The 13,325-nt window shown below is 42.9% G+C and overlaps 1 protein-coding gene across 1 annotated transcript in view; it reads left to right on the forward strand.

Moving 5' to 3' along the window:
• The window catches only part of LOC137905417 (voltage-dependent T-type calcium channel subunit alpha-1I-like), a 73,953-nt gene that overhangs the window by 32,280 nt on the left and 28,348 nt on the right, over positions 1-13,325 (forward strand). Inside the window, 5 exon segments of the mRNA XM_068749655.1 lie at positions 3,437-3,596; positions 7,134-7,482; positions 7,590-7,682; positions 10,013-10,337; positions 10,528-10,904. Coding sequence (XP_068605756.1) covers positions 3,437-3,596; positions 7,134-7,482; positions 7,590-7,682; positions 10,013-10,337; positions 10,528-10,904 — 1,304 coding nt within the window.

Below are 13,325 nucleotides of genomic sequence, written 5' to 3' on the forward strand. Positions count from 1 at the left end.
CCCTGAAATAGTTCAATATTTTTTCAGCTGCAGGTTGTCATGTTACAAAATATAATATAATTTAATTAATAATCAGTCCTCATCGAGTGGCCCAGAATTCAGAAAATCTTGGATAAGCAAAGTATAAACTTACAGAAGCAAAGTTTTCCCTCAATATCTGGGGGCCGCTGAGAGAGACTTCAAGATATTCTACTTAGATTTTCTTTAAATATTCATAAAATGAGTTCACAGCAGATGGAGGTGATTGCAGGAAAGCCTTGATGCCTAATTCAGTTTGGACCTTGGGTAACGACGCTGTCGTGAAAAGATGTCTTTCTTCTGAGGAGGGTTTTACATGAGAGAGAGAGAGGAGCTGTTATGTGTTCTCTATGCCATGAACTAAAGCGGCTCCATCTCCTTCTGTCCACAAACATTTTCAGCGTATGTATTGTCTCATTTCTCTTCCCCCGCTGCTTTTTTTATCAGACCTCTGGAACAGCCACAGAAGCACTATTCTGAAATGTGTTCGTCTCTTTTCTTCCCTACCCACAGCAAATTCTTACAGATTTTTACTCACCACTTGCGTGTCCAATCATGGCAGATTTCTCTCATCAGGTGTAATTACCTGAAAAAGCAGCACATCCTCAGCTGATTTCGGGTATCCACACACTTCAGAGTTTCCTTGTAGGAAAAGCCCAACAGCAGCCAACTTATTCCGTTTTTCAGACACACGGCAGGACTCAGACAGCATGAATATGAATTGTTTTGATTAGGAGATACTGTATGCGACTAAGTGCACCTTATGTTCGGACAAAAGTAAAGAAATCTGCTATTCTGAAGATTATCATACGTATGCATATATTTATTCCTCAGCACATACCTTCTTTAATTGTTCTGTTCTATTTACTGCCCCTTTTCCATAAATAAAACCTTATTAACTTCACAATGAAATCAGTAAATGCCTCCCAGTGCGGGACTATGCGATCGGCTTACTGAGTGTAGTTTCAGTTGTATGGGCGGTTTGCAGAAAATGCAATATGCTAATCCACCAATGCCAACACATTTTTGGGAATGATGCAGTTTTAAATTCCACGATTGACTAGAGTTTCATGTTCAGATGCCACAATCGTCTTCCCCTCGTCCCATCTTCCACAGCATGGAGGATTTGCCGGGGCCACTTCACCGTTTCGGGTACCGATAGTCACACCTTAGTCAAGTCATTTATCTGTCCGTTGTACAGTACATGTTGGTAGTATGCAAAACTGCTTCTTGTTTAAGCACGTCATGCATTCTACAGTGCTTGTACACCTGCTCACCACTAATATGTGCCACTGAATATTTATTCATTTGTTTATTTTATTTCACCTGTATTTTCCCAGGACAGTCTCATTGAGATTAAAAATCGAAAGTGTCCTGACAAAGACAATCAGTGGCGCACACATTCACAGGCGCAGTCTATAAATCATAGAATGAATGTCCAGACCCCTGGGTCTGATTAGATGTAGCAGATGTTGTTTGTTTTGGGTGTACGTATCACAGATGTGTGTATGAGCCTTCTCTTATTTGTTTGTGTGCATGTGTGTTTGGGTTAATGTGTGTATGCATTATCGCTAACGCTGTTATCAGCAAGCTGCACGAATAAGTGCTAGCCAGATTTTGTCACTTATCCGTAACCCCTTTCGAGGTGAGGAAGCATGGAGACTAAATTATTTGTCACTTTTTTGTTTGATTGTTATTTTGCCCTCAGATAGATGGGGTGCATGAGCACAGACTGACCCCTCACACACCTCAATTTGTAACCCTCCACCAAAGTAGCAGATAGTCATCCTGTGTGTGTGTGTGTGTGTGTGTGTGTGTGTGTGTGTGTGTGCCTGCTTTCTGTCTGTGAGAGAGAATTATTTTTGGAATTGGTGTGATAGACGGAGTGTCTGAATTAGAGGAGAGGAACTGGTACAGCCACCAGGGGGGAGAGAGGTGGAGGAGGAGAAGAAAATGAGGAGAGGCCTATTTATGTGATGCCACGCTGTTTATTTCCTTTAATACTCTTGTCTCATTTGCCTTTTTTGGGGGTTTTGTTATGATATTTCCTGCTTTTTTTTCCTATTTTGGCTCAATCTATTTTACGGCACATCCGCAGGCCGTGTCTGGTTTATCATCACTCTCCCTCCATTCGTCTCTCACTCTCTTCGCCCAATTAGGCCTAATGGAATAGTGGCCTAATGACAAGGACCCCGGGGAACAAACACATTTAGACTCGCCACCAGAGACACGTACACCCCAGCGCCACCACTGCTCTCCGTTTAATACCACTTCATGAGACAGACTAAAAAAGCACTCAAAACGTTCACGACTCCTAAAGTCTCATTTAATTATTATTATTTTTAACATTCAAAATCAAAACGTGAATATCCCATCTCTGACATTCATTTGAAAACAATATTTTAATGACTGGTATATTGTTCTTTGATTGTTCTTAGTGCTGCCAGAAAACTGTTTAAGAACAACATGCAAACTAATCAAAACCGATTAACTCCACACATGAACACACAGACGGTTGTTTGGATAAACAAACATGTAAACACAAACACGCATTAAATTGGCACATAATTACCAGTGCAATCACTGAACAGTTTTTTTACAGCTACCTACTGCTTTGACATGGCTTTGTGTTTTCGTACACGGCTTGAACTACATTTGCAGATATTGTCTATGTGTGTGTACATCACAAGTGCTGCTCTCTCTCTATCTCCTCTCGCTTTACTTATTTTTTGCGTTTTCCTGTTACTCAGTCAGCTGGCAGTTTTGAAACACTGTTGTGTTCATGGCAAATTAGCCGACTGTTAAACTGCTATTCACAAATCCCAATATGACCACTAAAAGATGCACGTGATTAAAAGAGACCTGCAACACGCACCGCTTCATCACACACAATCAGAGGGTCTCACATCTCTCTCTCATTTCTTGGTCTAATCAGCTGTCATTATCTTTCCCTGTTCACTTCTCAATATGTCATCACTGCAGGGCAGGTAAGGTCATCATTGTTTTACAGGGGGACATACTTGTGGTTTTTGCAATTAAGTTTCATCCAATCATGATTGAGACCTCGTGTAGCCTGATTTGACCTCTTTGTTCCTGGGGACTGATGGTGGCTGGGGTTCGTGCTTTTGAGAAATTATTCTCCATGTTCAATTACTGTTAAACAATGACAGCAGGAATTTTCTAAAGTTAATTTAAGACACTCCTTAATATTCACAAAAACACACTTTTTTGATTAAAGCATGGCTGAAATGTTCTGTAGGCCTGTTCAGGATAACAGAGGACATTGGCCTCGGACTACATTACCCACCATCCCTTTTAAGTGCCTCCTTGGTACCTGTGGGCAATAGAATGACCACCTCCTGTAATCAGCGATGGTGTCAGCTGTCGATGGTGTGACCTTGTGATCTGTCGTTCACAGGTATGCGTATCCTGGTGAACCTGCTGCTAGACACTCTACCGATGCTGGGCAACGTGCTGCTGCTCTGCTTCTTCGTCTTCTTCATTTTCGGAATCATTGGCGTGCAGCTGTGGGCGGGGCTCCTGAGGAACCGATGCTACCTGGAGGAGAACTTCACCCTGTGAGTGAACTGCTGAGTACACTGTGTGTGTGTGTGTGTGTGTGTTCTGCACAAGGTCTGAAAGTGATGTTGAGGCAGCGTGTCCACTTCCCACCTAACCATCAACCGTGTTCATACTATATTAAGTCATAATTGATTTAGTCACATATTGGTTCTAAACAAAGCTTTGTGTTACTTTATAATTGTCTCTTCCAACATTTGCACCTGTTCTACTCTTTCATGCATTAACAGTGCATCTATTTCCATTTCCTACTATGATTCTGATTAGATTCAGGCTGCACGTCGCCATATTTGCGAGCCTACAACAGTATTTCCCAGTATTTCAGTATTCAGGAGTGTTTGATTTCTTGGGATTTCTTCATAATGCTGGCATCAGCTGACGAGGAGGATGAACCCCCGTTGTGTCCGTTGTAATATTTTTCAAGTCACTTAGGCAGCTCTGTGCCTCTGTGCTCCATCTCTGGTTATGCTGACACAACGAACACAGTCGACAAATCGTCTGGTCAGATGAAAAGGGACAGATCGCCCAGTCCTGCCTGCACAATATTCTTTGGGAATAATGTCCTATTCCCGGCTCTAACTAATGTTTCCTCTGTGTTTTCCTAAAATCGTGTGATTAGCAGGAAAGACTATGGAGACACTTTTACTTCTCTACAATGGCCAAAGTGAAAAAAGTAGATCCTGGGGGGACCAGCAGATTATCCGCCAGCCTTACTGAACATTTTCCTGTGAACTAAACACACGCTGAACTCTATGTGCCTTCATTTAATCAGAGATTATTTTAAGCATTGTGCTCACATATTACACAGGTTTGCCATCGTACTTGATTCGAGAGGTTGCTGGGAGTTAACACTTGAGGACTTTTATGCTCAATGAAGACCTAACATTAACTCCCGGAGAGGTTAAGCGCTGCAGTCAAGTGTAGCGTTCACTTTGCCATTTAACGCCCTCTCCCTCTCTTGATTCCTATCTTTCCCTGCTCACGCGGTATTCTGCCTTATTCTTGTGTCCGTTTTTCCAAGCCCACCTGCAATCCTTTAACCCTTCTTTATTCTTCCAGTTCAGACATGTTTGCTTGTTTTGTGAAACATCTTTTACCAGCATCCACAGAGAACATGTCAGGAAACCGCTCTTATTGTAATGCAGAGTTTTCTAGTTTCCTTTCCTCCATGACTTTCCCATGAATTATTTCCTTCCCAGCTATCCCAGGTGTGCTCTCAGTGTGGGACCGTGTTTTCTGTGCCATGCTGTAATGCCAAGTCAACAGCAGGGGGGAAGCAGCCTTCATCTATGCTCCAGTACTTTTAAAAGCCCCCTATTTTTTCCCTTCTGTTTGTGTCTCGTCATCAACTTTAGCATTGTGAGCAAATAACACAATTGGATGCTACCAATTTCACAACCTCTTTCTATAATTCTTCAAGATAATTATTGTGGTCCATCTATTATGTGCTCCTTTATTGTGTAATCTCTAGTATGCAGTTTAGTCTATAAACATTGCCATCAAATCAATGCATGGTTTTCGGATGGGTCTCGGTGGAGGGTGTAATTGCCAAATATGGCCATTGTTGACATCGATCCTGGAATCAGGGTGCATATTATCCTCCGTTGAATGTCATCAGCATCCATCCTATTAATGACACTGGAAGAAATGGGTCTTGTCTTGTGGTGATAAGTTGTCGCCATGCAGAAAACTAATTTAGAGAAAAGGGGATAAAACCTGAAGTGTAGTTTGGTTGACCCTGAATGCGAGTTCACTAATGACTCACGAGGGTCTGTCTTTGTCTTCCTCAGGTCCAGACATTAGTATGCAAATCCATAACCAGCCCTCATTTATGCACACACACACACACACACACCTCTTAGCATTGAACCCTTCCTCTTGATTTCCCTAACTTTTGCATTTATGCCATTTTCGTTCACTTAGTACTCGGCAGTCGTTTTCTGCTGCCTTTGCGTTCTTTGATTGCACTTCCAGCCACACAGATGCCACTATTGTTTTCGATACTTTGATAAATATAAGCCCATTTAACATATATAAGTTTTCCAGAATCAAAGGGGATCAGACCCTTTTGGAATCATTCCTTTAAAATTGAGCGGCATGAGATACGCCGCAGGAAAAGAGCTGCTTTAGATGGGGCCAGCGATTTGGATTCTGAATTTAAAGATTTGTGTCATTGTTGCAGCCATTGCCTCAGGAGGGGCACACTGGGAAGGAATAGGTTTATTTATGGAGTGCAATAGATGAAAGTGCATGATGATGTGAAATCAGCGGCAGGCACACAGAATGTCTCACACAATTTCACCATCAATCAGTTGTACATATCTAACCCTTTGGATATATACTCATTTGGTTAGTTGGTTTAGTAAATAAATTGTTTATTTTTGTTTTGCCTTAAAGTTCGATACAAATGCCCGATGAGACACTGTAGCATAGATAAAACAAGTGAACTACTAAGAAAATTAGGAAAATAAAGACAGGGAGCCCAGACGGTCTGACAAATAAAGCCAGAAAACACAAACTAAATACAGAAGGATAACGAAGCCAGATGGGGAACAGGTGAGGACTGAAGACAGGTGACAGTAATAAACAATCTCCACAGACATAAGAGACAACAAGGAGAAGTGAAGTTCAGAGAGAACATTGACTGCAAATATTGAAATAAACATTACAGGTGCAAAATTAATCTTTTGGTGCGTTGATGGTTGTTGGAAGTGTTATCTCTAACACCGCTTTGGGTCTTTGAAATGAATGCATTGTTCCAACAACTCGGGAGAAAAAAAATGCATGGACTTCCAACTGCTTCAAATTCTTTCACTCCCTCAGAGTTACTTTGAAATGTCTTTTTTTACCCTCATCTACGTTTCTGTCTGAATGTTTGATTGAATTTAACGTCATAGGTGCTGCTCTATTTCTCCTCATGCCTGTGGCCAATGCATGAGCCCTCCCTTATTTACCACACCTGTCTGCATGCCTTTGGTTTCCTGCAGTGATCTTCACTAGTCCAGGACTGGGTCAGGTTTTGTGCCATAGACAGATATTGCATGGAAGACTTAGAGCTCCATACAGACTCATATGGAGAACAAGGTATTCTTCATCTAGTGTGTTCAACAGCTTCTTTCCAGAGGAATCAGGTCTAATTGAAATGGAGAATATCTTTTTTTATTGAATGAAAACATGGAAAAGTAAAGTGTGTGCATCCATGTCCATGTCTCGTGCTTTATGATGTCACAGGATATTGTACTGGTAGAAAAAGCACCCAACTCCCTGTTCAGCAGGGCTATTTGCATTTCTTAATTCATCCTTTTCCTTCAATGGCGCAGTCGTCTCAAAGTCTTAGCCCTTAATATTAACTTCAGTGATTGTACTCCTCTTTCTGCCCTCATGCTCACTCTTGACTTTCCTTCTTATTTAAATCCTCATGAAATTCTCAGAGGTAGTAGTCAAACGGGATAAGAATTGATACCGTACTATATTATTCATGCAGTCTATTTCATAACCAACTAACGTAAATTACTACCCACCCTGCCCCTCCACAGCTCTGCAGGTATGGCCCTGCCTCCACCATACTACCAGCCAGAGGAGGATGATGAGCGCCCCTTCATTTGCTCCCTGGCTTCTGATAATGGCATCATGTCGTGTTCTGATGTACCACTGCGGCGGCAAGGAGGTCGCACTTGCTGCATGGACAAGGAGGATGCGCTCCACAGACAGGCTCTGGGCCTGAGTCCAGAGCCACTGGCTAACAGTAGTGGCGCCGGTGAAGCAATAGGTCTTTGCATCAACTGGAACCAGTATTACACTCGATGCTTCACGGGAAATAGTAATCCCCACAAAGGTGCCATCAATTTTGACAACATTGTCTACGCCTGGATTGTAATTTTTCAGGTATGATCCATACGGGCCGATGAGATAAAAGCACAGTTTGTTTGTTTTTTTGCATTCTGCTATGCAAGCTTGTTACCTGTCACATATAAAACAGTGTTTCCTCCTAGGTGATCACTCTGGAGGGCTGGGTGGAGATCATGTATTACGTGATGGATGCCCACTCCTTTTACAACTTCATCTACTTCATTTTGCTCATCATTGTAAGTAAATTCAGCACTACACATTTTAATATATTATTATACGTCACATCTCCACCAACTGCAACCTATAATTTACGATGCGTTCTAATGGCCGTAAAAAAAAAGAGAAAGAATTGCATATGTCCACACTGAAGATCAAATTCCTTTATTGCACTTGCACCTGCTTTGAGATTATTTCAATTTGTTATTAAAATAAACTCAAAGCAGGTGCTGAATATAATGTAAGAGCCTCCTTTGGAAAATGCTCAGCCTTACTTTGTTGTATTCAATGCTCTTGTTGAGCAAAGGAGACAAAATACTGGAGAAGGATTACAAAGACACCAATAAGCCTCTAACACATTTTACAATTTCCGCTGTACACTGTTCTGAGAAGCCGAAAAACAGGAGTGTGAGACCTGTCTAATAAGTTCTCCCCTCACAACGCTGGCCCCATTAAGCCGACCTGATTATTGACAACTTGGGTGCAGCTGAAAATCCCAGCCTCTTTTTGGCTCATCTGACCTGAGGAGTTGTCAGTGTAAGCACTTTTGACACCCAATTATAGTTGACGGGTGGAACTTGGGCCTGGTTTATTCTGATACATCGATTGCAATTTTGTGCTGCGTGGATTACGTAGGCCCGCGCTACACAACATCCAGCACCGCGCTCAAAGCTGAAGCGAACAACTGATCTGAGGTCAAAGTGATGCTATAATTGGGCTTGGAGAGCTCCCAAAATAAAACGAGCTCTTTTACTTCAAAGTTCATGCTTGTTGCTCACACCATAGTTTTCAATGGGACACTTCCCAGACGTCATATTCGCTTTGAGAGTGGCCTTTACACCCCCCCCCCCCCATGCTTTCATTCAGTCGTCTGTGCCCTGATTCACTTTTACTCGTCTACTTGTGTCTCTGTGTGGTATTTTATCATGTATCAGAGCCTCATCTTTATATTAATACTCATACCAATTAAGTAGTGTGTGTGTGTGTGTGTTTGTGTGTGTATACAGTATAAACAAATAAATGCAGCTGCTGCACAGAAGCACACCTGCAAGGCTCCTCATCTCAATTTGTGTGTGTGTGTGAGTGTGTGTGTGTATGATCACACGTCGCAGAGGTATACGGTTACGTGTGTGTCAGCATAATGCAGAGATCATCTGAACGTGTGTTATTTGACTGCCCTCCCTGATTATGCGCAAAGCTGTCTACTAATTAGAATTACAGAATGGACAAACAAACACACACACACACACACACACACACACACACACACACATCCAAGCCTGGAGGGAAATCAAAGCTTCACACCTGCAGACCTGCTTTGACCCACAGGCCACAGATGGACATCTCTCCTCCTTTTCGCCACACACACCTTACTTCCTATATATTTCTCTCTCTGGAGTTTTCCTCTTTAAACTCCTTCCATTGCACATTTTATGACTCTGGATGAAAGGGAAATTATTTCTTCTTGTATGTGTGTATTGATCTCTTGGAAAACAGAAATAGGGTAACATGTTCAGGTCTGTAACTGACAAACCCCAGACCATGTTTCAGATGTTAAATCCATGCAGCTGCTTGGTTTTCGAGTTGTTCAGCATCAGCTTGCATTGATCTAATCGTTGTTCCGTAACCACTTTGGAGGAGTCCAATACAAGTCATTTCAGCGACGCTATAGAGATTCCCATTACTGCCACTGAAAGAGTCAGTCAAGCGCATAGCATTCACAACACACTGCATCCTCGATCGACAACTACCCCCCCCCCCCCAACAGCAACGTTCACTTGTGATGAGAGGGTGGCTTGTGACAAAAGTAAAGACAGACATGAAATTGGAGGCAAATTTATGTTAGGCTAGAGTCAAACGAGATAAAGAGAGCAAGAGAAAATATAAAACCTTACTTTGGGCACACTGGCTTTTTCTGACGGCTCCAATCAGCCCTGGTTCAGTAAGAAGAAAGTCCTCAGAGACCTTTAGCACTTCAGCTAATATATTTTCAGAGGGATTTGCAAATATTATTAGAATCAGTGTGAACTTGATGTTAAACAAAGTCAGTGGTTGTCATTCACATATTTAATGTCTCTAAAGTGAGCGGCATCTAAACCATGAGCCACATATTTAAACAAGACAAGAAAAAAACAAGTTTTTACTGTAGTTTAAGTTGTCTCTCATTTTGGCTTATTCAGCCTTGGTTGCTGTATAAACCCTTCACCCCATTAATTTTCATAGAGAATGCATTTCTGCCTTTAAGTTCATATTTGATACTTTGACACTATTTTTGACTATTTGCACTCATCCCAACTCTCCCAAGAAGTTCCACATCCTTACATGATCTTTCTCTACGACATCCATCCAGATTGGTTCATTCTTCATGATCAACCTGTGCCTCGTGGTTATTGCCACCCAGTTCTCCGAGACCAAACAGCGGGAGCACCAGCTGATGCAGGAGCAGAGGGCGCAGTGCTTGTCCTCCTCCACCCTGGCCAGCATGGCTGAGCCAGGAAATTGCTATGAGGAGATCTTCCAGCTTGTCTGCCATGTCCTACGAAAGGCCAAGAGGAGATCGGCAGCTCTTTACTACACACTGAGGGGGAAACCCCCACCCGCTGGTGGTGGGAAAGGCAACAGGCGTGGTGGAGGCAATGGGAATGGAAAACGGCATCACTCCAGGCATCCAAGATGTGAGTAAGGCGGACCGAGCAACGGCTTTTGAAATCTGTCTTGATCAGGCCCCTAACTAGGCTATGTTATAATAATGATTCGTCAATGATACATTTATACTGTTCTGTTTAAAATACATTTGTGATGTTTGAAACTGCAACCATTTCAACTAACTATATATTTGTTTTATTCACCTCATCATCTGTCTAGCATCTCATTGTCCACACCAGAGCAAGCAAGACCACGACTCCCAGCCGCTGGCCAACTCCATCAGTCTGGCTATCCCTCGGGATTCTGAGGACTGTCCACAATGTGCTCTGTCACTGAAAGAGAGGGCTGAAGAAGACTCTGCCAAAAGTGGGGAAGATGAGGAGGATGGAGTCAAAGAGACTGGTGAGAAGGACAAACACCTGGAGGAGAGGGAAGATGGAGCGCTGAGGAGGACATGCTTCGGGCACTGTAAAGACCTTTGGAAAGATTTGAGGCGGAAACTCTGGGGCATCGTGGAGAGCAAGTACTTCAGCAGAGGCATCATGATTGCTATTCTCATCAACACCATCAGCATGGGCATTGAGCATCACAATCAGGTATGATAATACTGTCAAATTAATGTCCGCCACATTCAATGCACCGATTAGTTTTACAATTTATATATGTAAATGTTTATTTTGTAAAGTGTCAAAAGAATGTGAAGCTTGCTGACGGTGGGAACAGCCGTGCACTTTCCTGACAGAGGGTGTAAACACCAGAGCAGCCGTAGACAAAACAGAGCTGGCTTTTAATATTGGCCAGGCTCCTCAGAAGGAGACAGGGCAGGTGAGAATGGGAAAAGCCTGCCGAGAACACACAGATGCACGGATGCACACAATCACAACCAGCTCCAGGAACTGCAGGTGTGCACTCATGCAGCACATATCAATTTGTGTCCAGTGTGTGCCTGCACATAAACAAATATTCTTTTTTACTTGTATGCGTGGACAAGCAGAAATGCACACCGGTAATGCACTCACAAGCTGCTACATAAAACAACTTTCTCATCTCCCTCTCATCTCATGCTACTCTGCTTTATCCCCTCACTGTTTTGTCTTTGTCTCTCGCCGATTCCCGCGCTCGTTAATTTTACTTCCACTCCTCTCCCCATATAGACTCCACAAATCCCTGGGTGCAAATCCCCCCCCCCCCCCACACACACACACGTTTAGCCTTGCTATCTTCCTTCCTTCCGTCTGCCCTTCCTGTTTTACCCCAAGTGTCTCTGTTCCCTCCCTCAGTTTCACCCGCTGTCTCCCCACTCTCTCACTTTCATCCACCCACTCACTCTTTGACAGCGTACAGAGTAGATGCTTTCTCTCATCTCTGAAGACTCTAAAAATAAACGAAGGTTGAGGGGGAAGGAAGAGAAGGAGACGAGCGAGGGGAAGGAGGAGGCAGACGCTGGTTACACAGCAGTTTTCAGCTCAATTCCTTGTGTAATACTTTGCAGTGTATGTGTGTCAGAGTGGGCATGCATGCAGAAATACGCATGTGCGTGTGCAGCGTGCACACTCGCAGTTTGTGCTTCTGTCTCCTGAGTTTTTCCTCCACAGTTTCCACAGGCTGAAACAGAAGCGACGACAGAAATGTTTGTTTTTGCTCTGCAGCAGAGATGTCTTACCTCATGTAATCTCTAAAACAGGAAGTTTGAAACTGATGAGCTGACTTGGGGGGGGGGGGGGGGGGGATCGGTGACCATAAATTGTGAAAAAAAAATAGATGTTTGTTACAGTTGAGCCAATGCGTTTGCGTTCATGTTACATGAGTTCACATGAGGATTTATCAGCAAGGAAAAGAAAGTGGCAAACTGGAATTCAGGCTTGGAAGCTTTAGCTCATTCACTCATATTCAAGACAGCGGTCCCATGCAGACTGAGGGCATATATCAAGAGGGAAACAGAGAAAGGGTGATTTAATTGAATAACAACAAATGAAATATTATTTGGGGCATGAGAAATTCGGGGTGAGAGAATGTAGGCGGGACACAGAAAGATTTGAGGAGACAAATGGCGATTGAATGAAAGATAATGGATCAAGATGCCAAAAAGCAGAGCGGAGCTAAAAAGCAAGGAATGAAGAGCGGCTGGGGTTTGTCTGAGGTAAACTGGTGTCGGTAGCTGTGACGGTTCTGTCTATCAATAACCCTCATATTGTGTGTTTGGACTTATGACAAGTAAGTGATTTCTGGAACACAAGCCAAGGTCAGACCGTCCAGGTTTGATATGTTTGTGCTTCTTCCTTTATGTCCTTCCTGTATGTCCTACTGTAACTCGCCGTGTAGCTGAATCTCTTTCAACATATTTGTTTTTGTTTTTTTATTTTCTGAGGTAAGGTTTGTCATTATTCTGGAATCAAACTGAAATGAGCTACAATATTGTAGCCAGAACTTGACTACGAGATCTGGGCTTTGTGCCTTTATTCCCTTTCTCTTATCACTTTTATCATTCTTCTCATCTCTGTTCAAGTGTGTTTTTCTCCTCCCCCTCTCCTCCATCATGCCATCATTTCCTAAAAAATCCTCTCCTCTCATTTGCCTTCCCTTATACTAGAGCCCCAGTGCTGCCGTTCTCCCCTCTCTGATCGACAGGAGGATATTGATTTGGAAGAGATGGGTCTGCCTGATAATGAGACTCAGAAAGAAAAAGAAAAAAGGATGGAGAACCGGGGGTACAAAGATAGATTGAGAGGAAAAGCGGATTAGCTGAGTGGGGCGGGGGGCTGAGAGTGTGTTTTCCTCTGACATGGTTTGCTAACTTTGACAGGGCTAGCTGACTATTTCTCTGCTGGCTTTGAAACAAATTCACAGGGGGGTATCAGAACACATCTGATCCATATCTTGCATAACACACATTAATCTCACACACACACACACCCAGAACAATCTTACATGAAGCGAGCCTTGCCGTTCGCACACACATACAAATGGGAATAAACCCGGAATTAATACCGTGTTTGTGTGTGTATGTGTTCCTATCT

Source organism: Brachionichthys hirsutus, chromosome 16 (assembly GCF_040956055.1).
Source record: "Brachionichthys hirsutus isolate HB-005 chromosome 16, CSIRO-AGI_Bhir_v1, whole genome shotgun sequence".
Lineage (NCBI taxonomy): Eukaryota > Metazoa > Chordata > Actinopteri > Lophiiformes > Brachionichthyidae > Brachionichthys > Brachionichthys hirsutus.